This window comes from Lolium perenne, chromosome 6, assembly GCF_019359855.2.
Source record: "Lolium perenne isolate Kyuss_39 chromosome 6, Kyuss_2.0, whole genome shotgun sequence".
In the NCBI taxonomy this organism is placed as follows: Eukaryota; Viridiplantae; Streptophyta; class Magnoliopsida; order Poales; family Poaceae; genus Lolium; species Lolium perenne.
The window spans coordinates 270,475,180-270,503,116 of NC_067249.2; the positions used below are offsets into that span (position 1 = coordinate 270,475,180).

The window sequence follows — 27,937 nt, forward strand, 5'->3', positions numbered from 1 at the left end:
ACAAGGAGTTACCTGAACTCTTTGGCATGCTAAAAGCTGCTGAGATTGAGATCAAGAAAGAGCACAAAGTGTTGATGGTCAACAAGACCACCAGTTTCAAGAAACAGGGCAAGTCTAAGGGAAAATTCAAGAAGGGTGGCAAGAAAGCTGCCACGCCTCCTATGAAACCTAAGAACGGCCCTAAGCCTGATGCTGAGTGCTATTCTTGCCAAGGAGAAGGGACACTGGAAGCGTAATTGCTCCAAGTATCTGGCTGATCTGAAGAGCGGCCTTGTCAAGAAGAAGAAAGAAGGTATATCTGATATACATGTTATAGATGTTTATCTCACTGGTTCTCGTTCTAGTACCTGGGTATTTGATACTGGTTTGGTTGCTCATATTTGTAACTCGAAACAGGAACTAAAGAATAAACGAAGACTACTGAAAGATGAAGTGACGATGCGCGTTGGAAACGGATCCAAAGTCGATGTGATCGTTGTCGGCACACTTCCTCTACATCTACCTTCGGGATTAGTTTTAAGCCTAAATAATTGTTATTTTGTACCCGCGTTGAGCATGAACATTATATCTGGATCTTGTTTAATGCAAGACAGTTATTCATTCAAGTCTGAGAATAATGGTTGTTCTATTTTTATGAATAATATCTTTTATGGTCGAGCACCTGAAAAGAATGGCTTATTTCTGTTAGATCTCGATAGTAGTGATACACATATACATAACATTGATGCTAAGCGAATGAAATTGAATGATAATTCTACTTATATGTGGCACTGTCGTCTTGGTCATATTGGAGTGAAACGCATGAAGAAACTCCATACTGATGGATTACTTGAATCACTTGACTTTGAGTCACTTGATAGATGCGAAGCATGTCTAATGGGAAAAATGACTAAGACTCCATTTTCTGGTATGATGGAGCGAGCTACTGACTTATTGGAAATCATACATACCGATGTGTGCGGACCAATGAGCGTAGCATCGCGCGGTGGTTATCGTTATGTTCTAACCTTCACAGATGATCTGAGTAGATATAGGTATATCTATTTCATGAAACATAAATCCGAAACTTTCGAGAAGTTTAAGGAATTCCAAAGTGAAGTAGAAAATCAACGTAACAAGAAGATTAAATTTCTACGATCTGATCGCGGAGGTGAATATCTGAGTTATGAGTTTGGCATGCATTTAAAGAAATGCGGAATACTTTCACAATTGACACCGCCGGGAACACCACAACGAAACGGTGTGTCCGAACGTCGTAATCGAACTCTCTTAGATATGGTTCGTTCTATGATGTCTCTTACTGATTTGCCGTTATCATTTTGGAGTTATGCATTAGAGACAGCCGCATTCACTTTAAATAGAGCACCATCAAAATCCGTAGAAACGACACCGTATGAATTATGGTTTAATAAGAAACCTAAGCTGTCGTTCCTTAAAGTTTGGGGTTGCGAAGCCTATGTAAAAAAGTTACAACCGGACAAGCTAGAACCCAAAGCGGAGAAATGCGTCTTCATAGGATACCCTAAGGAAACTATAGGGTACACTTTCTATCACAGATCTGAAGGCAAAATCTTTGTTGCTAAGAACGGAACCTTTCTTGAGAAAGAATTTCTCACTAAAGAAGTGACTGGAAGAAAAGTAGAACTCGATGAGATTGATGAATCTATACTCGTTGATCAAAGTAGCGCAGTACCGGAAGTTGTACCTGTACCGCCTACACCAGCAATAGAGGAAGCTAATGATAATGATCATGAAACTTCGAACGAGGAAACTACTGAACCTCGCAGATCGACAAGGGAACGTGCCACTCCTGATTGGTATGATCCTTGTCTAAATGTCATGATTGTGGATAACAATGATGAGGACCCTGCGACGCATGAAGAAGCGATGATGAGCCCAGATTCCAACAAATGGCAAGAAGCCATGAAATCCGAAATGGGATCCATGTATGATAACAAAGTATGGACTTTGGTAGACTTACCTGATAGCCGCAAGGCTGTCGAAAATAAATGGATCTTCAAGAGAAAAACAGATGATGATGGTAAAATTACTGTCTATAAAGCTCGACTTGTCGCAAAGGGTTTCCGACAAATTCAAGGAGTTGACTACGATGAGACTTTCTCACCTGTAGCGAAGCTAAAATCTGTGAGGATTTTGTTAGCAATAGCTGCATTTTTCGATTATGAGATTTGGCAGATGGATGTCAAAACGGCGTTCCTTAATGGAGACATTGAGGAAGAGTTGTATATGGTACAACCCAAAGGTTTTGTCGATCCTAAAAATGCTGACAAAGTATGCAAACTTCAGCGTTCAATCTATGGACTGAAGCAAGCATCGAGAAGTTGGAACCGACGCTTTGATAAGGTGATCAAAGACTTCGTGTTTATACAGTGCCATGGAGAGGCCTGTATTTACAAGAAAGTGAGTGGGAGCTCTGTAGCATTCCTGATATCATATGTAGATGACATATTATTGATTGGGAATGATATAGAACTATTAAGCAGTGTAAAAGGTTATTTGAATAACAGTTTTTCAATGAAAGACCTTGGTGAAGCATCGTATATATTAGGCATCAAGATTTATAGAGATAGATCAAGACGCCTAATAGGGCTATCACAGAGTACATACCTGGACAAGATTCTAAAGAAGTTTAGAATGGACGAAAGTAAGAAAGGGTTCTTACCTATGTTACCAGGCAAGGTCTTGAGTAAGACTCAAGGACTGGCTACGGCAGAAGAAAGAGAAAGGATGAGTCAGATCCCTATGCTTCGGCTGTAGGCTCTATTATATATGCCATGCTATGTACAAGACCGGATATAGCGCATGCTGTTAGTTTGACTAGCAGATATCAAAGTGATCCAGGAATGGAACACTGGACAGCGGTCAAGAATATCCTGAAGTACTTGAAAAGAACTAAGGATATGTTTCTTTGTTATGGAGGTGACCAAGAGCTCGTTGTAACAAGTTACACCGATGCAAGTTGGAACACTGATCCTGATGACTCTAAGTCACACTCTGGGTACGTGTTTATTGATACGCGTACAACACGCGTCCGTTGGGAACCCCAAGAGGAAGGTGTGATGCGTACAGTGGCAAGTTTTCCCTCAGTATGAAACCAAGGTTTATCGAACCAGTAGGAGCCAAGAAGCACGTTGATGGTTGATGGCGGCGGGATGTAGTGTGGCGCAACACCAGAGATTCCGGCGCCAACGTGGAACCTGCACAACACAACCAAAGTACTTTGCCCCAACGAAACAGTGAGGTTGTCAATCTCACCGGCTTGCTGTAACAAAGGGTTAACCGTATTGTGTGGAAGATGATTGTTTGCGTAAAACAAGAGAACGTATTGCAAGAGATTGTATTTCAAGATAGAGAATTGGACCGGGGTCCACAGTTCACTAGAGGTGTCTCTCCCATAAGATAAACAGCATGTTGGGTGAACAAATTACAGTTGGGCAATTGACAAATAGAGAGGGCATGACCATGCACATACATATTATGATGAGTATTGTGAGATTTAATTGGGCATTACGACAAAGTACATAGACCGCTATCCAGCATGCATCTATGCCTAAAAAGTCCACCTTCAGGTTATCATCCGAACCCCCTCCAGTATTAAGTTGCTAACAACAGACAATTGCATTAAGTATTACGCGTAATGTAATCAGTGACTACATCCTTGAACATAGCACCAATGTTTTATCCCTAGTGGCAACAGCACATCCGTAACCTTAGTGGTTCTTGTCACTCCTCCAGATTCACGGAGACATGAACCCACTATCGAGCATAAATACTCCCTCTTGGAGTTACTAGCATCAACTTGGCCAGAGCATCTACTAATAACGGAGAGCATGCAAGATCATAAACAACACATAGACATAACTTTGATAATCAACATAACAAGTATTCTCTATTCATCGGATCCCAACAAACGCAACATATAGAATTACAGATAGATGATCTTGATCATGTTAGGCAGCTCACAAGATCCGACAATTAAGCACAATGGGGAGAAGACAACCATCTAGCTACTGCTATGGACCCATAGTCCAGGGGTAGACTACTCACACATCACTCCGGAGGCGACCATGGCAGCGTAGAGTCCTCCGGGAGATGAATCCCCTCTCCGGCAGGGTGCCGGAGGCGATCTCCTGAATCCCCCGAGATGGGATTGGCGGCGGCGGCGTCTCTGTAAGGTTTTCCGTATCGTGGCTCTCGGTACTGGGGGTTTCGCGACGGAGGCTTTAAGTAGGCGGAAGGGCAGGTCAGGAGGCAGCACGAGGGGCCCACACCCTAGGTCGGCGCGGCCAGGGCTTGGGCCACGCCGCCCTATGGTGTCGCCACCTCGTGGCCCCACTTCGTCTTCTCTTCGGTCTTCTGGAAGCTTCGTGGCAAAATAGGACCCTGGGCGTTGATTTCATCCAATTCCGAGAATATTTCGTTACTAGGATTTCTGAAACCAAAAACAGCAGAAACAAAGAATCGGCACTTCGGCATCTTGTTAATAGGTTAGTTCCAGAAAATGCACGAATATGACATAAAGTGTGCATAAAACATGTAGATAACATCAATAATGTGGCATGGAACATAAGAAATTATCGATACGTTGGAGACGTATCAGCATCCCCAAGCTTAGTTCTGCTCGTCCCGAGCAGGTAAAACGATAACAAAGATAATTTCTGGAGTGACATGCCATCATAACCTTGATCATACTATTTGTAAAGCATATGTAGTGAATGCAGCGATCAAAACAATGTATATGACATGAGTAAACAAGTGAATCATATAGCAAAGACTTTTCATGAATAGTACTTCAAGACAAGCATCAATAAGTCTTGCATAAGAGTTAACTCATAAAGCAATAATTCAAAGTAAAGGCATTGAAGCAACACAAAGAAAGATTAAGTTTCAGCGGTTGCTTTCAACTTATAACATGTATATCTCATGGATATTGTCAACATAGAGTAATATAACAAGTGCAATATGCAAATATGTAGGAATCAATGCACAGTTCACACAAGTGTTTGCTTCTTGAGGTGGAGACAAATAGGTGAACTGACTCAACAATGAAAGTAAAAGAATGGTCCTCCATAGAGGAAAAGCATCGATTGCTATATTTGTGCTAGAGCTTTGATTTTGAAAACATGAAACAATTTTGTCAACGGTAGTAATAAAGCATATGTATCATGTAAATTATATCTTACAAGTTGCAAGCCTCATGCATAGTATACTAATAGTGCCCGCACCTTGTCCTAATTAGCTTGGACTACCGGATCATCACAATGCACATGTTTTAACCAAGTGTCACAAAGGGGTACCTCTATGCCGCCTGTACAAAGGTCTAAGGAGAAAGCTCGCATTAGATTTCTCGCTATTGATTATTCTCAACTTAGACATCCATACCGGGACAACATAGACAACAGATAATGGACTCCTCTTTTATGCATAAGCATGTAACAACAATTAATAATTTTCTCATATGAGATTGAGGATATATGTCCAAAACTGAAACTTCCACCATGGATCATGGCTTTAGTTAGCGGCCCAATGTTCTTCTCTAACAATATGCATGCTTAACCATAAGGTGGTAGATCTCTCTTACTTCAGACAAGACGAACATGCATAGCAACTCACATGAAATTCAACAAAGAGTAGTTGATGGCGTCCCCAGTGAACATGGTTATCGCACAACAAGCAACTTAATAAGAGATAAAGTGCATAAGTACATATTCAATACCACAATAGTTTTTAAGCTATTTGTCCCGTGAGCTATATATTGCAAAGGTGAATGATGGAATTTTAAAGGTAGCACTCAAGAAATTTACTTTGGAATGGCGGAAAATACCATGTAGTAGGTAGGTATGGTGGACACAAATGGCATAGTAGTTGGCTCAAGTATTTTGGATGCATGAGAGGTATTCCCTCTCGATACAGGGTTTAGGCTAGCAAGGCTTATTTGAAACAAACACAAGGATGAACCGGTGCAGCAAAACTCACATAAAAGACATATTGTAAACATTATAAGAATCTACACCGTCTTCCTTGTTGTTCAAACTCAATACTAGAAATTATCTAGACCTTAGAGAGACCAAATATGCAAACCAAATTTTAGCATGCTCTATGTATTTCTTCATTAATGGGTGCAAAGCATATGATGCAAGAGCTTAAACATGAGCACAACAATTGCCAAGTATCACCTTACCCAAGACATTTATAGCAATTACTACATGTATCATTTTCCAATTCCAATCATATAACAATTTAACGAAGAAGAAACTTCGCCATGAATACTATGAGTAGAAGCTAAGGACATACTTGTCCATATGCTACAGCGGAGCGTGTCTCTCTCCCACAAAGTGAATGCTAGGATCCATTTTATTCAAACAAAACAAAAACAAAAACAAACCGACGCTCCAAGCAAAGCACATAAGATGTGATGGAATAAAAATATAGTTTCAGGGGAGGAACCTGATAATGTTGTCGATGAAGAAGGGGATGCCTTGGGCATCCCCAAGCTTAGACGCTTGAGTCTTCTTAGAATATGCAGGGGTGAACCACCGGGGCATCCCCAAGCTTAGAGCTTTCACTCTCCTTGATCATGTTGCATCATACTCCTCTCTTGATCCTTGAAAACTTCCTCCACACCAAACTTAGAACAACTCATTAGAGGGTTAGCGACAATAAAAATTAACATATTCAGAGGTGACACAATCATTCTTAACACTTCTGGACATTGCATAAAGCTACTGGACATTAATGGATCAAAGAAATTCATCCAACATAGCAAAAGAGGCAATGCGAAATAAAAGGCAGAATCTGTCAAAACAGAACAGTTTGTATTGACGAATTTTATCGAGGCACCAGACTTAATCAAATGAAAATTCTCAAATTGAATGAAAGTTGCGTACATATCTGAGGATCACTCACGTAAATTGGCATAATTTTCTGAGTTACCTACAGAGAAAACAGCCCAGATTCGTGACAGCAAAGAAATCTGTTTCTGCGCAGTAATCCAAATCTAGTATGAACTTTTCTATCAACGACTTTACTTGGCACAACAAAACACTAAACTAAGATAAGGAGAGGTTGCTACAGTAGTAAACAACTTCCAAGACACAAAATAAAAACAAAGTACTGTAGGTAAAAACATGGGTTGTCTCCCATAAGCGCTTTTCTTTAACGCCTTTCAGCTAGGCGCAGAAAGTGTGTATCAAGTATTATCGAAGGGTGATACTTCTACAGCGGGGTGTGGATTTTTCTCAACCAAGCATAGTATATTGGATACATAAGTTTTAGCGTCTCCCTTTTCGTTAGTCTTGGGCTTGCTACTCTCATCAAACAAATTTTCGGGAACAAGCCAAGCATAGTTATTTTCTAGTGCATCATTCATAGCTAGGAGTTTACATGGTATTGGTGCTTTGATCTCCCCTCCATCATCAATATTATTAGTGTATCTTATTCTATCCATGTCCATCTTTTCAAGGAGACTAACAAAATTAGTATGAGAACCAAGCATATTAAATTTAGCAAAGACCTTTCTAGCTTCTCTTGCTAGACCACCAAATTCTCTAAGAAGGGTTTCTAAAACAAAATCTTTCTTTTCCCCCTCTTCCATATCACCAAGTGTAAGGAACATGTGTTGGATTATAGGATTGAGATTAACAAATTTAGTTTCCAACAGGCGAACTAAATGCGCAGCAGCATTTTCATAAGTGGGAGCAAGGTCTACCAAGTGTCTATCTTCAAAATCTTCAATGGTACTAACATGATTGAAAAATTCTTCTATATTATTTCTCCCAACTATAGACCCACGTCCTACCGGTATGTCTTTTGTGGTAAAATTAAAAGGAAACATGATGAATCAAGTAAAGTAAATGCAAGTAACTAATTTTTTTTTGTGTTTTTGATATAGCAAACAAGATAGCAAATAAAGTAAAACTAGCAACTAATTTTTTTGTATTTTGATTTAGTGCAGCAAACAAAGTAGTAAATAAAACTAAGCAAGACAAAAACAAAGTAAAGAGATTGGGAAGTGGAGACTCCCCTTGCAGCGTGTCTTGATCTCCCCGGCAACGGTGCCAGAAAAAGCTGCTTGATACGCGTACAACACACGTCCGTTGGGAACCCCAAGAGGAAGGTGTGATGCGTACAGCGGCAAGTTTTCCCTCAGTATGAAACCAAGGTTTATCGAACCAGTAGGAGCCAAGAAGCACGTTGATGGTTGATGGCAGTGGGATGTAGTGCGGCGCAACACCAGAGATTCCGGCGCCAACGTGGAACCTGCACAACACAACCAAAGTACTTTGCCCCAACGAAACAGTGAGGTTGTCAATCTCACCGGCTTGCTGTAACAAAGGGTTAACCGTATTGTGTGGAAGATGATTGTTTGCAGAAAACAGTAGAACAGTATTGCAGTAGATTGTATTTCAGTATAGAGAATTGGACCGGGGTCCACAGTTCACTAGAGGTGTCTCTCCCATAAGATAAACAGCATGTTGGGTGAACAAATTACAGTTGTGCAATTGACAAATAGAGAGGGCATGACCATGCACATACATATTATGATGAGTATTGTGAGATTTAATTGGGCATTACGACAAAGTACATAGACCGCTATCCAACATGCATCTATGCCTAAAAAGTCCACCTTCAGGTTATCATCCGAACCCCCTCCAGTATTAAGTTGCTAACAACAGACAATTGCATTAAGTATTGCGCGTAATGTAATCAGTGACTACATCCTTGAACATAGCACCAATGTTTTATCCCTAGTGGCAACAGCACATCCGTAACCTTAGTGGTTCTTGTCACTCCTCCAGATTCACGGAGACATGAACCCACTATCGAGCATAAATACTCCCTCTTGGAGTTACTAGCATCAACTTGGCCAGAGCATCTACTAATAACGGAGAGCATGCAAGATCATAAACAACACATAGACATAACTTTGATAATCAACATAACAAGTATTCTCTATTCATCGGATCCCAACAAACGCAACATATAGAATTACAGATAGATGATCTTGATCATGTTAGGCAGCTCACAAGATCCGACAATTAAGCACAATGGGGAGAAGACAACCATCTAGCTACTGCTATGGACCCATAGTCCAGGGGTAGACTACTCACACATCACTCCGGAGGCGACCATGGTGGCGTAGAGTCCTCCGGGAGATGAATCCCCTCTCCGGCAGGGTGCCGGAGGCGATCTCCTGAATCCCCCGAGATGGGATTGGCGGCAGCGGCGTCTCAGTAAGGTTTTCCGTATCGTGGCTCTTGGTACTGGGGGTTTCGCGACGGAGGCTTTAAGTAGGCGGAAGGGCAGGTCAGGAGGCGGCACGAGGGGCCCACACCCTAGGTCGGCGCGGCCAGGGCTTGGGCCGCGCCGCCCTATGGTGTCGCCACCTCGTGGCCCCACTTCGTCTTCTCTTCGGTCTTCTGGAAGCTTCGTGGCAAAATAGGACCCTGGGCGTTGATTTCGTCCAATTCCGAGAATATTTCGTTACTAGGATTTCTGAAACCAAAAACAGCAGAAAATAGCAACTGGCACTTTGGCATCTTGTTAATAGGTTAGTTCCAGAAAATGCACGAATATGACATAAAGTGTGCATAAAACATGTAGATAACATCAATAATGTGGCATGGAACATAAGAAATTATCGATACGTTGGAGACGTATCATTTATATTGAATGGTGTTGCAGTAAGCTGGGCAAGCTCGAAGCAGTGCACGGTGGCGAAGTCTTCAACAGAATCAGAGTACATAGCGGCTTCAGAGGCTTCATCAGAAGTGGTATGGATGAAGAGGTTCATTGTAGAGCTCGGTGTGGTTCCTAGTGCATTGGACCCACTAGTCATATACTGTGACAACATGGGTGCCATCGCCAATGCACAAGAACCAAGGTCACACAAGAGGCTGAAGCATATCAAGCTGCGTTACCACTCGATTCGCGAGTACATCGAAGATGGAGAAGTAAAGATTTGCAAAGTACACACTGATCTGAATGTAGCAGATCCGTTGACTAAAGCTCTCCCTAGGGCAAAGCATGACCAACACCAGAATGCCATGGGTGTTAGGTACATTACAATGTAATCTAGATTATTGACTCTAGTGCAAGTGGGAGACTGAAGGAGATATGCCCAAGAGGCAATAATAAAAGTGGTTATTATATATCTTTATGTTTATGATAAATGTTTATATACCATGCTATAATTGTATTAACCGAAACATTGATACATGTGTGATATGTAAACAACAAAGAGTCCCTAGTATGCCTCTTAACTAGCTTGTTGATTAATGGATGATTAGTTTCATAATCATGAACATTGGATGTTATTAATAACAAGGTTATATCATTGTATGAATAATGTAATGGACACACCCAATTAAGCGTAGCATAAGATCACGTCATTAAGTTATTTGCTATAAGCTTTCGATACATAGTTACCTAGTCCTTATGACCATGAGATCATGTAAATCACTTATACCAGAAAGGTACTTTGATTACATCAAACGCCACTGCCTAAATATGTGGTTATAAAGGTGGGATTAAGTATCCGGAAAGTATGAGTTGAGGCATATGGATCAACAGTGGGATTTGTCCATCCCGATGACGGATAGATATACTCTGGGCCCTCTCGGTGGAATGTCGTTGATAACCCACAAGTATAGGGGATCGCAGCAGTCTTCGCGGGTAGTATAACCCAATTTATTGATTCGACACAAGGGGAGACAAAGAACACTTGGAAGCCTTAACAGCGGAGTTGTCAATTCAGCTGCACCTGGAAACAGACTTGCTCGCAAGAGTTTATCAGTAGTAACAGTTTTATAGCAGTAGCAGTAGTGAAATAACAGCAGCAGAGTAACAAAGACAGCAGTAGTGATTATAGTAAACAGCAGGATTAAAATACTGTAGGCACGGGGACGGATAACGGGCGTTGCATGGATGAGAGAAACTCATGTAATAATCATAGTAGGGCATTTGCAGATAATAATAAACGGTGTCCAAGTACAAAGTAATCAATAGGCATGTGTTCCAATTATAGTCGTACGTGCTCGCAATGAGAAACTTGCACAACATCTTTTGTCCTACCAGCCGGTGGCAGCCGGGCCTCAAGGGAAACTACTGGATATTAAGGTACTCCTTTTAATAGAGTACCGGAGCAAAGCATTAACACTCCGTGAACACATGTGATCCTCACATCACTACCATTCCCTCCGGTTGTCCCGATTTCTGTCACTTCGGGGCCATCGGTTCTGGACAACGACATGTGTATACAACTTGCAGGTAAGACCATAAACAATGAATATCATGATGAAACAATAACATGTTCAGATCTGAGATCATGGCACTCGGGCCCTAGTGACAAGCATTAAGCATAACAAGTTGCAACAATATCATCAAAGTACCAATTACGGACACTAGGCACTATGCCCTAACAATCTTATGCTATTACGTGACCAATCTCATCCAATCCCTACCATCCCCTTCGGCCTACAGCGGGGGAATTACTCACTCATGGATGGGGGAAGCATGGCTGGTTGATGGAGAGGCGTTGGCGGTGATGATGGCGATGATCTCCTCCAATTCCCCGTCCCGGCGGAGTGCCAGAACGGAGACTTCTGGCTCCCGCGATGGAGTTTCGCGATGTGGCGGCGTTCTGGAGGCTTTCTGGCGATTTCGACTTCTCCCCGTGCGTTTTTAGGTCGAAGGCAATTTATAGTCCGAAGGAGGGCGTCGGAGGCCGGCCGAGGGGGCCACACCATAGGGCCGCGCGGGCCCCCCCTAGGCCGCGCCGCCTTATGGTGTGGGGCCCTCGGGCCTCCACCTTACTTGTCCTTCTGGCTTCATCAGTATTCTGGGAAAATAGGGCCTTCTGCATAAATTCCGAGGATTTTCCCGAAAGATGGATTTCTGCACAAAAACGAGACACCAGAACAGTTCTGCTGAAAACAGCGTTAGTCCGTGTTAGTTGTATCCAAAATACACAAATTAGAGGCAAAACAATAGCAAAAGTGTTCGGGAAAGTAGATACGTTTTGGACGTATCAACTCCCCCCAAGCTTAGCTTATTGCTTATCCTCAAGCAATTCAGTTAACAACTGAGCGATAAAAGAACTTTCACGAACACATTTGCTCATATGATGTATATATTCTCATGATATGGCTAATACTTAAGCAGTTCATAATGAGATACATGCAAATAAGATCATCTAACAGCTATGTCAATCATGGAGAGGTACCAACAATTAATAATAAGCATCATGAATCATGTATATAAGCAGGATTGCAATGTTCATAAGAAAGCATGATAAAGTGGTATCTCGCTTGCCTGTATTTGATTGGCAAAACATATATGCCCAGGCACCTCTGGAGTTCATAGAAAAACTAGAAGTAGTGATTGTCAAAGATAGAAGCATCAAAGTTATACCACAATCAATCATATTTTGGGACAAGCATATTATACTAAGAATGACAGTTGTGCTCTCAAGATAGTGCTCAAAGAAATAATGGAGACACAACATAAAAGTAAAAGATTGACCCTTCGCAGAGGGAAGCAGGGATTAACATGCGCTAGAGCTTTTCATTTTTGAAATCAGGAGTAAAATTATTTTGAGAGGTGTTTGTTGTTGTCAACGAATGGTAATGGGTACACTAACTACCTCGCCAACCGGACTTTCAAGAGCGGCTCCCATGAATTATTTGCATATTTATGTGGCACTCCTTCCAACCTTTCTTTCACAAACCATGGCTAACCGAATCCTCGGGTGCCTGCCAACAATCACATACCATGAAGGAGTGCCTTTTTATTTTAGTTTCATTATGATGATGACACTCCCCCCAACCTTTGCGTACACAAGCCATGGCTAACCGAATCCTTCGGGTGCCGTCCAACAATCACAAACCATGGAGGAGTGTCTATTTAAGTTAATTAATTTGGGACTGGGAATCCCATTGCCAGCTCTTTTTGCAAAATTATTGGATAAGCGGATGTGCCACTAGTCCATATGAGAGTCCGTCAAAAGTAAATGACAAGGTTGAAAGATAAACACCACATACTTCCTCATGAGCTATGAAACATAAACACAAATTGAGAAACATTTTGAAGGTTTTAAAGGTAGCGCATGAGAATTTACTTGGAATGGTTTGAAATGCCATGCATAGGTATTTATGGTGGACACTTTGGAACAACTTGGTTTTCAGGTGTTTGGAAGCACGAGTAGCGTTCCCGCTCAGTACAAGTGAAGGCTAGCAAAAGACTAGGGAGCGACAAATCAAGAGAGTAGTAACTGTCATAATCATGCTTGCGGCAAAATAAATTAACGGAGGCATAAAAGTGATACAAGAACTCTGAAGCAATATAGATCATCGAGGCTTAATTGACTTTTTGTTCAGTCATATGCATGCGTGAGCATGTGCCAAGTCGATATAAATGAATTATTCAGAGGAGGATACCACAAAGCCATACTTACTTATGAATAAAACAATGCAAGCAAACATCCATGACATGCTACTCATATTAATAAATTGGAGCTAAACATGAGAGATCATGAACTACTAGACTTTCTCAAATAACATATACCTCACATGAACTAACTAAGCATGCTCACATGGATGAGTATATGTACAAAAATGAAAACAAATACAGTTCATACCAGCCTCTCACCACAATCCAATTGTCGTAGATCGTCATTATTGCCTTTCACTTGTGTAGCTTGGATAATATAAAATGAAAACCACGCTCCAGCCACCGAAGACCATTGAACTCATAATGAACTTTACAAACCAAAGAAGAACAGCAAATATTTTTGGTGTTTTCGAATTAGAAACAAGAACAAAGGAAAACAAGCAAACAAAGCAAAATCTTTTTGGGTTTTCTTATAGCAAACTAGCAGTAGCAAATAAAGCGAAACAAATGCAAGAAACCAAAGCAAACAAATGGTGAAGAGAAACAACAGAAATATTTTTGGTCTTTTTGTGTTTTGGGAAGGAAACAGAGCGAAAACAAGAAATGGCAAACTAGAAAACTCACATAAACACAAAGCAGCAGAAATTCGTCAAACTTGACAGCAGTACAGTACTCGATTTTTAATAAATTCTTCCACTGCTCAAATCGAAAAGTGTTCAACTAATGAAAGTTAGATAACAACCTGGGGAACATGCACAAAAATTGTCTTCGCAAAATACCGTTCTGGCTATTTTTGAGAATTTTTACGGTAACAGTTCAGAATCTGTTTTCAGGCAGCACTTCCCCAAATATCATCTTCCTCTCATTAGAAAACCACTCAAACGAACAAAACAAGTATGTACAAGTATCCAGCAATCATAATATGCAAAGAATGAGTGATGCCGGTATACCTCCCCCCAAGCTTAGGCTTTTGGCCTAAGTGGAGTTCAACCCCAACGAGGGTCGCTGTTCCTCGCCGGTGGATAATTCATGGCGTAGTCATAGTAAAGTTCCTGTGCAGAAGAAAAGCGTGGAGGCTCCATATGCCCAACATGTTGCTGCGAGGAACTTGCTGCATCGGACGATGAGTCAAGATGTTCCTCGGCCTCCTCCGTGTTGTCTCTTGCATGATTGCCTCCTCCCTCTATGTGTGCATTCGGTGCACCTTCTGTGACCGACCAATCTTCCCTGGAATCAAGGTTAAACAGAACAGGCGCAGGCAATCTTACTAGTTTCTCAGTTTTCTTAGTTATTCTCCAGACTTTCTTATAAAATGTCATCTTGTAAAACAGGTTACCCAAGTTGGAGGAGTCAGAAACAAATTCATGTCTAATCATAGAGACTATATCAAGTTTTTCTATGGAAAGTGGAATGTCAAGATGATGAGGTTCTACATTATGCAAAGCTAGTAAACGAGAGGCGATGAGACCTCCACAAATTCCACCTTTCTCACGGTTAGTAGCAAGTCTATAAGCTATCAATGCCCCCAAATTATAAGTCCTACTACTTTGCAATGCCGCAGCTAGAAAAGCTAAATCCGGGATAGATAGTCTACCACCAATCCTTCTAGCAAGAACGCATTTAGTGATGAAATAAGCAAAGTATCGGATAGCCGGGAGCTGAATGCTAGTGATTTTACCACTATCCTCTGAGAAACTCCTTCCATAGCAAATCATCTTGAAGAGGCTTAAGAGTTCTTGCGGCGATCCCCTTATCTTCTCGCATGATCCCCATTGCGGTACTCTAATTGCTGCACAGAAATCACTGAATGGCAAGTTGACAGCTTTATTTTAAATTTTATACTGAACCGTGGGATTAGATCGCGACCAATTGAACTTAAAGTCCTGCACAACCGACATAGTTAATTTTGCATATTGGCTTGGCTCTCCTTCAACAAAATCACTCAGCCCTGCACGAGAAATTAGACTCCGAACATCTTCCAATATTCCCGCGCTTCTCATGAAATCCGCGCACGGGTAGTAAGAGGGGTATACTCCCTCTTCACGGTTCACTCTCATGACTTGTTGGACCTCCAATTCTTGTTGGTTAAGTTGATATCTATTCCACTCCATTTTCTGAAATTTTCAACAAACAATATAAAATTTGATTTGGTGACATATAATCAAGGGGAACTACTATAGGGACTTGCTAGAGTACTAATCATGCATCAAAACTAGTTTATACAACTTAAAACAAGCATGCAAGCTCACTAAACATGTTACCTACAGCAGCAAAATATTCAAGATATACTCAACCAAACAAAATTCTACTTGGATAGGCGGAGGAGTCACATACCGGAGAGCAAATGTGCCAAATTTCAGACAGAAATCTGGGCTGAGCAAAGAGATCGAAAAATCCTGAGCTCTTGAGCAAAAACGCGAGTGAGAGAAAGCTGGTTCGAGTTTTTTCGGGAGAGAGAAGATGCTGGGAGAAAGAGATGAAGTAGTGGGGCAAGGAGGGGCCCACACCACAGGGTGGCGCGCCCCCCTCCTTGGCCGCGCCGGCCTGTGGTGTGGCACCCTGTGGTGCCCCACAGATCATCCTCTGGTGCTCCCAGGTGCCTCTTCGAAAAATAGGACCAACGGTATAATTTTTGTGAATTTTTGAAAACTTTGAAAAATGCACATTTCTGGGTATTAAGTTTATTATTACTGGCCAGGAAAAATTTCGAAAACCCTAATCAACTGAGGAACTTTACAAAACAAAAGTGCTACAGCAAGTAAGACAAGTGGAGGAAGAAAGAGATGTTGTTTACCTCCTCTATGCATATAAAAGGTATTCGTTAACAAGGTTGATCAAGTCTTGCCACCGAATAAATTTTACATAGCATATGAAGAAATAAACCTCAAATCAATCATGTTACCTTGAATTGTATTGATATGGATCCAATCATAAGATTTTGATAACCCTCTTTAGGCTCATATATAGGACAATCAATAGTTCCAACTTTGATAGTTCTCACATTAGAAATAGTATTGACTCCACATACTTTATCAATCTTCTTGGGGAAATAGACGGTATGCTCCTTATCATCAACATTAAAAGTAACCTTTCCTTTATTGCAATCAATAACAGCCCCTGCGGTGTTAAGAAAGGGTCTCCCAAGAATAATAGACATATTATCATCTTCAGGCATTTCCAACACAACAAAATCAGTTAATATCAAGCAGTTAGTAGTAACTTGAACAGGAACATCCTCACATATACCAACAGGAATAGCAGTAGATTTATCAGCCATTTGCAAAGATATATCAGTAGGTATCAACTTATCTAGATAAAGCCTCTTATAAAGAGAAAAAGGCATAACACTAACACCGGCTCCCAAATCACATAGAGCAGTTTTAACATAATTATTCTTGATAGAACAAGGAATAGTAGGTATACCTGGGTCGCCCAACTTCTTTGGCACTTTGCCATTGAAAGAGTAATTAGCAAGCATAGTGGAAATTTCCTCATTCCTCTTGTTAGTAACAATATCTTTCATATACTTTGAATAAGGAGGCAATTTAATAGCATCAGTCAAAGGAATTTGCAAGAATAAAGGTTTCATCCAATCGCAAAATTTATTATAGTGTTCTTCTTCCTTTGATTTTAGTTTCTTAGCAGGAAAAGGCATTTGCTTTTGCACCCAAGGTTCTCTTTCATTACCATGTTTCTTAGCAATAAAATCTTCTTTAGTATACTTTTTATTTTTATCATGCTTTTCAGGTTCATCTTCAACCTCTTATTTATCAGAAGCATCATTCTTATCATTATCATTATCATTATCATGTTCATTTCCACTTTCAGTTTCAGCATCAGAAATAGAAATACTATTAGGATCATTAGCAGGTTCAGAGGATTCTACAACCTTTTTATGTTTCTTCTTCTTTTTCTTCTTAGAATGAGCACTAGGTTCAATGCGTTGAGAATCTTGTTCAATTCTTTTGGGGTGCCCTTCAGGATATAGAGGATCCTGGGTAGAGACACCACCTCTAGTTGTTACTTCATAAGCATGTTTCTCTTTAGAATTATTATTTAGCAAATCATTTTGCACTTTAGTGAGTTGATCAATTTGAGTTTGAATCATTTGAAAATGTTTAACAAGCACCTTAACATCATTGGAGGTTCTCTCCACAATATCATGCAAATTGCTAATAGCTTGAGAATTTTCCATTAGATGATTCTCTACTCTCATATTAAAATTTTCTTGCTTAACAATATAATTATCAAACTCATCTAAGCATTGCGTAGGAGGTTTTGAATACGGAATATCTTCCCTAGTAAAGCGTTGAAGGGAGTTTACCTCAATCATGGGTGAAGGGGGAATTATCTCACATATATCCTCTATAGGAGGTAGATTCTTCACATCTTCGGATTTAATACCTTTCTCCTTGAGAGACTTCTTAGCTTCCCGCATATCATCATCATTCAATTCAATTAAACCCCTCTTCTTCAATATTGGCGTTGGAGTTGGTTCAGGTGTTTCCCAATCATCATGATTCCGGCTTATTCTAGCCAATAAATCTTCAAACTTCTTCTGAGTTCTTTTCCTGAAAACACAACCAGCACAACTATCCAAATATGCTCTAGATTCAATGGTTAGTCCACTATAAAATATATCAAGTAGATCATTCTTTTCTAAATCATGTCCAGGTCGAGCTCTGATAAGAGAACAAAATCTTGCCCATGCCGCAGGCAATTTCTCTTCATCTCCTTGATCAAATCTGTAAATTCTCTGTAAAGCAGCATGTTGAGCACTAGCAGGAAAGTATTTTCGAAAGAAAAAATCACGCAACTCAGTTGGATTTTTAATAGAACCAGGAGGCAAATTATTATACCAAGTTTTAGCATCATCCTTTAATGAGAAAGGAAAAAATTTAGTGACAAAGTAAGTACGCATCTTAACATCATCAGAAAACAAGCTACTCATAGAAGAAAGTTCAATCATGTGTTCTACAGCACTTTCTTTTTCAGTACCACAAAAGGGTGTTTTCTCTACAATAGCTATATGAGATAGATCAAGAGAAAAATCATAATCTTTATCCTTAATGCATATAGGAGATGTGGCAAATTCAGGATCAGGAGATAGCTTATGTCTAACAGTATATTGTGCGAGAAACTTTTTAATGTTTCTTGCATCAGTAATAGAATTGCATTTATCAATAAAATCATCATTAAGCTCCACATAATCTTCATCAGGATCATCACTAGAATAATCAAGTTCAGGTGAACTAACAGGTGTAATGGCGTTTTCATTAGGAGTTTCAGCATTTTCAATTTGTCTAGACCTAGCAATTGTAGCATCTAGAAAGGATCCCAGTGAACCACTATCATCAAGCACAGCAGAAACATTATCAATATTATGAGAGTTTTCAGATTCAGCAGACGTACCAGCTTGTGGCGGTGAAACAAGTTGACTTATCACAGATGGTGAATCAAGTGTAGCAGAGGTACTCAGAGTTGTACCTTTTCTTGTAGTGGATGGTAATATGGCGACTTTAGAATCGCGAGCTTTACCCATGATGGAGAATTTGCAGCGAACAATATCAATCCAAGTGAACTTCCAAATAAAGCTATGCTCCCCGGCAACGGCGCCAGAAAACGGTCTTGATAACCCACAAGTATAGGGGATCGCAGCAGTCTTCGCGGGTAGTATAACCCAATTTATTGATTCGACACAAGGGGAGACAAAGAATACTTGGAAGCCTTAACAGCGGAGTTGTCAATTCAGCTGCACCTGGAAACAGACTTGCTCGCAAGAGTTTATCAGTAGTAACAGTTTTATAGCAGTAGCAGTAGTGAAATAACAACGAGAGTAACAAAGACAGCAGTAGTGATTATAGTAAACAGCAGGATTAAAATACTGTAGGCACGGGGACGGATAACGGGCGTTGCATGGATGAGAGAAACTCATGTAATAATCATAGCAGGGCATTTGCAGATAATAATAAAACGGTGTCCAAGTACAAAGCAATCAATAGGCATGTGTTCCAATTATAGTCGTACGTGCTCGCAATGAGAAACTTGCACAACATCTTTTGTCCTACCAGCCGGTGGCAGCCGGGCCTCAAGGGAAACTACTGGATATTAAGGTACTCCTTTTAATAGAGTACCGGAGCAAAGCATTAACACTCCGTGAACACATGTGATCCTCACATCACTACCATTCCCTCCGGTTGTCCCGATTTCTGTCACTTCGGGGCCATCGGTTCCGGACAGCGATATGTGTATACAACTTGTAGGTAAGACCATAAACAATGAATATCATGATGAAACAATAACATGTTCAGATCTGAGATCATGGCACTCGGGCCCTAGTGACAAGCATTAAGCATAACAAGTTGCAACAATATCATCAAAGTACCAATTACGGACACTAGGCACTATGCCCTAACAATCTTATGCTATTACATGACCAATCTCATCCAATCCCTACCATCCCCTTCGGCCTACAGCGGGGGAATTACTCACTCATGGATGGGGGAAGCATGGCTGGTTGATGGAGAGGCGTTGGCGGTGATGATGGCGATGATCTCCTCCAATTCCCCGTCTCGGCGGAGTGCCAGAACGGAGACTTCTGGCTCCCGCGACGAAGTTTCGCGATGTGGCGGCGTTCTGGAGGCTTTCTGGCGATTTCGACTTCTCCCCGTGCGTTTTTAGGTCGAAGGCAATTTATAGTCCGAAGGAGGGCGTCGGAGGCCGGCCGAGGGGGCCACACCATAGGGCCGCGCGGCCCCCCCTAGGCCGCGCCGCCTTATGGTGTGGGGCCCTCGGGCCTCCACCTTACTTGTCCTTCTGGCTCCGTCAGTATTCTGGGAAAATAGGGCCTTCTGCATAAATTCCGAGGATTTTCCCGAAAGTTGGATTTCTGCACAAAAACGAGACACCAGAACAGTTCTGCTGAAAACAGCGTTAGTCCGTGTTAGTTGTATCCAAAATACACAAATTAGAGGCAAAACAATAGCAAAAGTGTTCGGGAAAGTAGATACATTTTGGACGTATCAGTCGTCTAATGTCTTGCAAGCATATGAATAAGTTCATAAGAGACCACATACCACGGTACGAGTAAAGAGTACTTGTCAGGAGACGAGGTTGAACAAGGTATAGAGTGATACCGATGATCAAACCTCGGACAAGTAAAATATCGCGTGACAAAGGGAATTGGTATCGTATGTGAATGGTTCATTCGATCACTAAAGTCATCGTTGAATATGTGGGAGCCATTATGGATCTCCAGATCCCGCTATTGGTTATTGGTCGGAGTGAGTACTCAACCATGTCCGCATAGTTCGCGAACCGTAGGGTGACACACTTAAGGTTGGATGTTGAAATGGTAGAACTTGAATATGGAATGGAGTTCGAATATTTGTTCGGAGTCCCGGATGAGATCCCGGACATCACGAGGAGTTCCGGAATGGTCCGGAGAATAAGATTCATATATAGGAAATCATTTTATAAGATTTAAAATGATCCGGAAGTTTCTACGGAAGGTTCTAGAAGGTTTTAGAAAAGTCCGGAAGAAACCACTTTGGAAGGCGGAGTCCCAAAGGGACTCCACCACCATGGCCGGCCAACCCTAAGGGGGGAGGAGTCCCAAGTGGACTCCCCTAAGGGGGCCGGCCACCCCCTCCCAAGGAAGGGTGGGAATCCCACCTCTAGTGGGAGTCCTAGCTTGGGTAGGTTTCATGTGATATGGAAGGTTTTGGTTTGGGGTCTTATTCGAAGACTTGTAGACCAACTCTTGGGTGTTCCACCTATATAATGAGGGCCAAGGGGAGGGGGCCGGCCACCCCAACACCACAAGGTGGCCGCACCCCTAGAGTGGCCGGCGCCCCCCTCTCCCCAAACCCTAGCCGCCCAGCTCCTCCTTCTCTCCCGCACGCTTAGCGAAGCTCCGCCGGAGTTCTCCACCACCACCGCCATCACGCCGTCGTGCTGCTGGATTCAAGAGGAGCTACTACTTCCGCTGCCCGCTGGAACGGGGAGGTGGACGTCGTCTTCATCAACAACCGAACGTGTGACCGAGTACGGAGGTGCTGCCCGTTCGTGGCGCCGTGATCAAGATCTTCTACGCGCTTTTGCAAGCGGCAAGTGAACGTCTACCGCAACAACAAGAGCCTCATCTTGTAGGCTTTGGAATCTCTTCAAGGGTGAGACTCGATAATCCCCTCGTTGCTACCGTCTTCTAGATTGCATCTTGGCTTGGATTGCGTGTTCGCGGTAGGAAATTTTTTGTTTTCTATGCAACGTATCCCTACAGGAGAGACAGTCATAGCGCCTGAGGATGAACCTCACGTGCAGCTTGCGGATGGTGATATCCCTGCTTCTCCCAAACATGATGTTTTCAGTGACATCAGCCACAACGCCATTGATGCGGACCACATCACGAAGAGTGAAATCACTGGATTCATCTATGTGGCGTGCAATGGAAGCAATATCTATGTCAAATCGTGAGAACATGGTCGGGAGCTTGAGCGTTCGCTTGGATAGGATGCATGTCCTTATCGCGTCAAGGGTCTCCACCCTCTCCAGTATGTTGAGCAAGAGGTCATTGGGCAGCTTGCTGATCATGTCGCTGTTCCCCGTAGCAGTGGCGGCTTCGTTGCAAGCTGATCTCTGCATTGCATTTAGCGGGGTGGAAGCGACAAACTCATTGTCTGAGGATGATACTTAGGTGAGGTGAGGGACAGAAGAGCGGGAACAAAAGAAGCAGCACTTACATTGCGTCTGCGGCGACCATTCTTCATGGCTGATTGGATAAACAACTCCTGGCCGGGCTTATTGGTGTGATGTTGCTGCTTCCTGCGAATAAGATAGAACGAGAACTCCTTCACCGGAAGCAGAGAAGAAAACCTCATATTCGGAGTAATGATTCTTGAAGTTAACCAAAAGGAACCGTTGCTTTACCGGTGACGGGAAGCGCCGGCAAAGCGTGGCAGGACACGGCGGCGAAGAGGAGCAGGATGGTGCGGTTGGGCGATAGGCGGCGGCGCGGATGGACCGACAGCGGGAGGGGGCGGCGGAGGTGGACCGGAGGTGGGGCTGCTCGATCGGTCCTCGGAGATTCATGCGAAGACGGAGGATGCGACGTGCTACAATCAGGCAAGAAGCTTCACGTTGGAGTTGTTTTTTCTCTCTTATTTAATTACGGAGTATATATATACATTGTTTATTACTGTACGTTTTTTATGGTTCATTATTTCGTTTATTTATGTGAGAACCTGTTCGATTTCGATTCAAAACAGGGCACAACCGCAAGAGCATCTCAACCGGTAGTCCAATCTCTACTACTCCCACCTCTCATCAAACTTATCTAAAATTTGTCTAAATTTAGATGTATCTAGATACTAAATAGCATCTAGATGCATCTGAATTCTAATAGACCTGAAATATTATTAAAAAATTGCAAGATAGTACGCTGTTTATTTTTATAGCAAAAATTCCACGATTTGACGCACAATAATTTATTTATAGAAATATTGATTAAGTGACCATTATTCTTTTCAAGTGCACAAAATGGCATACATAGAGGTATTGGAGAGTTAGAGTGGCATATGTCCAAATCCAGTTTTTGTAATGGCATTTCTCCAAGTGGTGAAAATTGGAGAGGCATAGATCCAATTAACCCTTTCCCAAAAGGCTCAAAAGAAAATTAGGCGGATCCTCATGCAAAACTATTGACTGAGGTCCCTCTGCATTACAAGCCAAAGTATGAGCTACAATATTGCTTTTCCTAGGGCAATGATCAAATTTAACATGAGTAAAATTACGAGCTAGAAAAGAGCAACCCTCATAGACGGTGGGTGCATTGTTTTACCTCAATCCTATTGCATCCAAGTTGTCCCGCAAGGAGGATACCATCTCGAAGGGCAATGGCTTCAGCCATGGCTTCATCTGCGACATGCAATATACCACGACAGCTAACTGCAACGAACATACCACCATCATCCCTAATGACAGCACCCGTAGCTCCCGTATAATTTTCTGCAGAGATCGCGGCATCGTTGTTTAGTTTGACAAACTCATCCGCCGGCTTGCCAACCATAGAGTTTGATACCTATGTTCCTTTTGGTAGCTCTGTAGTAATTCAAGGAAAGTGCACAGTCGATTGGCTGCTCCTGGCCGGTTTCTGAACTTGTTCATCTCGAGAGATTTTTCTCTTCTTCCACCATGTATACCAACAGATTGAAACAACCAATTCGTTGAGCCTAAATCGGTCACTATCCCATGCATAGAATCACTCTTTCGCAAGATGGATTCAAGAACTGCAGTATCGTCCATGCATGCCTCCTCAATTACTCATTGAATCCCTAGGTTTTCCCAAATCTCGACAGCTCTTGGACATTCAAATAAAGTGTGTTTTGTAGTTTCACACCCTACTTTACATACCGGACATAGACTAGAGGTAATTATTTGTCTATTTGCCAAGATACAATAGCAGGGCAGAGTCCCGTGTAACATTCCCCATGCAAATACTTTTATCTTTGCTGAAACCTTTAGTTTCCAAACCTGCGTTCAAACTGGATTGATATCAGATACACCTAGGGCACTTGTTCTAATTAATTTTCTTCCATGTTGGTGATCCCATTCAACATAGTATACATATCGAACAGTAAAAATGCCATTTTTGTATGATTCCATGAAGTAAAGTCCTCCATCATCCCCACTGCCAAGGGGATCTTTAGTATCCTAGTCACATCTGCCAAATAGAATAAGGATCTCAACATTGTTTCATCCTAGCATCTATTTATGGGGTCAATGAGTTCAGACACTGGTGTAGACTATGTGCCTCTTGGAGTAATAATCTTCCTCGATGGGCTACTTGGAACCTATCGGTCATTCCATATGTCAATATTTTCTCCGCTACCCACACGCCATATGTACCCTTTCCTGAAAGTTTGAATAGGCGCCCAAATACTCTACCAAGTATATGATGATCACTTTTTAAATTCTGCATTGAGTAGATCTCATGTTGGAAAATAGTTTGCCCTCAACACTTGAGCACAAAGGGACTCTGGCTCACACAATAGAAGCCAACACTGCCTTGCTAGCATTGGCAAGTTGAAACAATGTAAATTTCTAAAACCCATTCCATCCTTCTTCTTTGGTACACATATTTTCCACTAAGCAAATCAATGCATGTTTTGGAACATCGTCATCTCCCTACCAGTAACGGGTCATAGCATATATGATCCCTCTTATTGTCTGTTTGGGGAGCTTGAGCATGGGCATTGCATACGCCGGGATGGCTTGGGCCTCCGCCTTCAACAGTACCGCTTTCCCACCATATGATAGAAACTTTTCCTTGTACTACGATATACCAAATATGAACTCAAATGGATAAATGCTAAACTACGAAGTTGTGTGTATAATTTATTATGGGCTAGTAAAGGATAGAAAGTATTCCTAAAAAGGTTCTAGAGCTGTCTAAAAGTCAATCAAAGTCTAGATTGCACCTCGCGATTCATGGGCCGCTTCCAACAATTGGGTGGCCCATTGGGTTTCTTCCATCTCCACAGCAAAAAAAGGCCATCGCCGCACCTTCACTCCACTCCACTCCCCACTCCCGTCTTCTCGCCGGCATGGCCGCCGCCGTCCTGCACGTGCTGCGGTGGTTCCCCGGAGGCGAGTCCATCGCCAGGGCCAAGCACTCCTTCCTCTCCTGCTCCGACGCCGACGGCGGTTACGAGGACCGCATCAGCGCCCTCCACGACCACCTCCTCCACCACATCCTCTCCCGCCTCCCCGCCAAGGACGCCGCCCGCACCGCCGCGCTCGCCTCCCGCTGGCGCCACCTATGGCGCTCCACGCCGCTCGTCTTCCACGACCACCACCTCCTCCCGTCCCGCGACCGCGCCCACGTCGCCGCCGTCGCCCGCGTCCTCGCCGCCCACCCGGGCCCCTTCCGCACCGTCAGTATCGGCTACTGCGACTTCGCCTGCCACGACCGCGAGCTCGCCGAGTGGCCGCGCCTCCTCGCCGCCAAGGGCGTCCAGGACCTCGCCCTCGTCAACATGCCCGCCGACTTCGACCGCCTCCCTGCCGTCCCGGCCGACGTCCTCCGCTGCGACACCTTCCGCCGCCTCCTCCTGGGCTTCTGGAAGTTCCCCGACGCTGGCGCCCATCTACCCGCTGGTGGCGCGGACGGGTTCCCGCACCTCTGGGAGCTCATCATGTTCGGCAACGAGATGCCCGGCGGCCGTGACCTCGACCACCTGCTCGCCCGCTGCCCCGTTCTTCACACCTTCGCCGTCTCTCTCAGCAAGATGTTCCAGCGCGTCCACCTCCGCAACCAGAGCTTCAGGTGCGTGCTCCTCTGGCATTGCTTCGTGGAGGAGGTCGCCGTCATGGACTCCCCGCTCCTGGAGCGCCTCATTCTGTGGGAAATCGTTGTTGGCCAAGACTTCTCGGTGGCTGTCAGGGTAAAGATTGCTGCTGGCGTGCCCAAGCTGCAGGTGCTCGGCTACCTGGAGCCAAGACTTCACCAGCTGCAGATTGGGGACATTGTCATCAAGGTACTACCTTTTCAATGCATCTCACTTACTTTCAAGTTTCAGTAACCAGCCTATTCATTATGCGTTATGCAATGCACATGATTCTCTCCCTCCCCATGCTGCGCATCAGCAAGAAATGCAAGATATTGAGTGTCATCAACGAAGTAACATCTCTGCTTCACTTGGTGCAGCCTGACACCATGGCGAGCCCCAGCACCATGGTTCCAAGCGTCAAGATACTGGCCTTGAAGGTGAACTTTGGTGTCTTGAAGGAGGTCAAGATGCTGGCCAGCATCCTCAGATGCTTTCCCAATGTTGACACCCTGCACATCGAGGTAACATTCTGCACATTTGTTCAGTCAGTCATTTCACATTTATATTTTCAGTCAGATGATGAACAAAACTACTCTTCACTGCTATGATTTTTGCAGTCTCTCATTGGTGCCGATGGACCCACTGGAAAGCACAATGCCAAGTTCTGGCGAGGTCTCTGTCTTCCCATCAAATGTGTTACATCGCGAGTCAAGAAGATGTTCATCCATGAATTCCATGGGCACCGGAGCGAGATTGAATTCCTCAAGTTCGCTGCAAGGAGTGCAGAGAAGCTGGGGGCTTTGCTCGTCGGTGTCACCGAGGAGATACAAGCTTCAGCGCGTAAGTTGAGTGAGGCGACGGCCAAAGTGGCGGCTGTATCACGAACATGGGCCTGCGGCGAGTGTATCGTTCTGGTGTTGGGGCCTAGAGTGGACAACATTTGGAGCTTTCGCAAAGCATCTGATCTCTCTGTCAAGGACCCTTTCCACTGACGTGCACACTTGAAGCTCGGTACAATGTATGTACTCTTCTAGGCGCTGGACACTCCTTCACTTTGTAGGCTCTTAACAGAGGGCTAATTCAGGTAGCTTGAGTAGCTGCAAGTGTTGAATTTATGAGCAAGAACTAATTGCTTTATTGTGTCATCTGCTGTGTGCGATTGACATGGATCTGTGTCTGGTGCTGCCATCTCATTGCTCTGCGCTATATTGCTCCTTCTATTTATCCGTTCCATTCAATACTAGGTGCACTTCCAGTTTTCATCATTGCTGCAAAGTAATAGATGTGAATACCATGTCTTGACTCTTGACTATTTTCTGCAGTGTTTGGGTACGAGTAGCAACACATTTATTGGATTGCACAAAGCTCCCAGTCCCTAGTTCGTGTTTATTTATGCTCCTTTTGTACTAAGCTCAGTACCAAACTTATGTTCTGACTGTAACAACTGTAACCCGTTTCATGTGGATATATTGCCATTGCTGAATTGCTGCAACTCCTGTCTTTTCCGATTTGAGGATTTTGCGCTGTTAGGGTTGCTCCAGTTCAAGGAGTGAGATCGCTAGATGAATACACCACTGTCCGAGCCATGGTGAACTGTACGGCTATAACCAGATTTTGTGCAATTGTGTCGAGCTACTAGGGTGTCAAGCTGGGTGGGATGCTGGACGCTTTAATTTTGCTTTAAATCTGTACCTTCTTTTGCAGTATTTCTAGTTCTGCGGACGAAACACCGGCGCCGCTTGCAGCCCTACGAGCTACTAAGGTTCTAGGGATATCTAAATGGAAATGCTTTAAAATGGAATTGGATATTAAGTTGTAGTGTCAGGGCATTGACTAGGGCTAGATTTAGGAGCATGGCTACTGAAATAAGTTGCTTTTTTAGGGGATACTGATATAAGTTGCTGGGCATGAATGTTGGGAATCTGAAGACTCTGGCCCAGTGGCCCGGCTAGCCTTTTCTATGTCTTGATCATTAGATGTAAAATCTTGACACTTATTATGAATTGGAGGGATACTTTTTCTCCTACGTGATCAGATAAAGACAACGGGTTGATGCTCAAAATAAAAAGATAAAGATTAACATAACGGAATCTGTCTAGTTCTTCTAATGATAAACACAACAGGGCACATAAAATGTTTTATCGAGCCTTCGACCAGAGCATATTGAATTATTGACCATGCCACACTGATCGAAGTTA

The 27,937-nt window shown here is 43.0% G+C and overlaps 2 protein-coding genes across 2 annotated transcripts in view; one reads left to right on the plus strand and one right to left on the minus strand.

Annotated features, from left to right (window-relative positions):
- The window catches only part of LOC127326771 (uncharacterized), a 61,662-nt gene extending 39,609 nt beyond the window's left edge, over positions 1-22,053 (minus strand). The window contains exon 1 of the mRNA XM_051353557.2: positions 21,696-22,053. Coding sequence (XP_051209517.1) covers positions 21,696-22,053 — 358 coding nt within the window. The remainder of the gene's footprint in view (positions 1-21,695) is intronic.
- Positions 22,054-24,963: 2,910 nt separating this feature from the next.
- LOC127326767 (F-box/FBD/LRR-repeat protein At1g13570) lies at positions 24,964-26,963 on the plus strand. Its single transcript, XM_051353551.2, has 3 exons — positions 24,964-25,946; positions 26,117-26,260; positions 26,357-26,963. The coding sequence occupies exons 1-3, from the start codon at positions 25,014-25,016 to the stop codon at positions 26,729-26,731; spliced, it is 1,452 nt and encodes a 483-aa protein (XP_051209511.1). The 5' UTR covers positions 24,964-25,013; the 3' UTR covers positions 26,732-26,963.
- The last annotated feature ends 974 nt before the right edge of the window (positions 26,964-27,937 follow it).

Excerpts from the sequence above, each read along its gene's own strand:
- LOC127326767 (XM_051353551.2), top strand. The coding sequence starts at position 25,014 with ATGGCCGCCGCCGTCCTGCACGTGCTGCGGTGGTTCCCCGGAGGCGAG. Across the intron at positions 25,947-26,116 it reads TTGGGGACATTGTCATCAAG|CCTGACACCATGGCGAGCCC; the intron begins GTACTACCTTTT and ends CACTTGGTGCAG. Across the intron at positions 26,261-26,356 it reads TTGACACCCTGCACATCGAG|TCTCTCATTGGTGCCGATGG; the intron begins GTAACATTCTGC and ends TGATTTTTGCAG.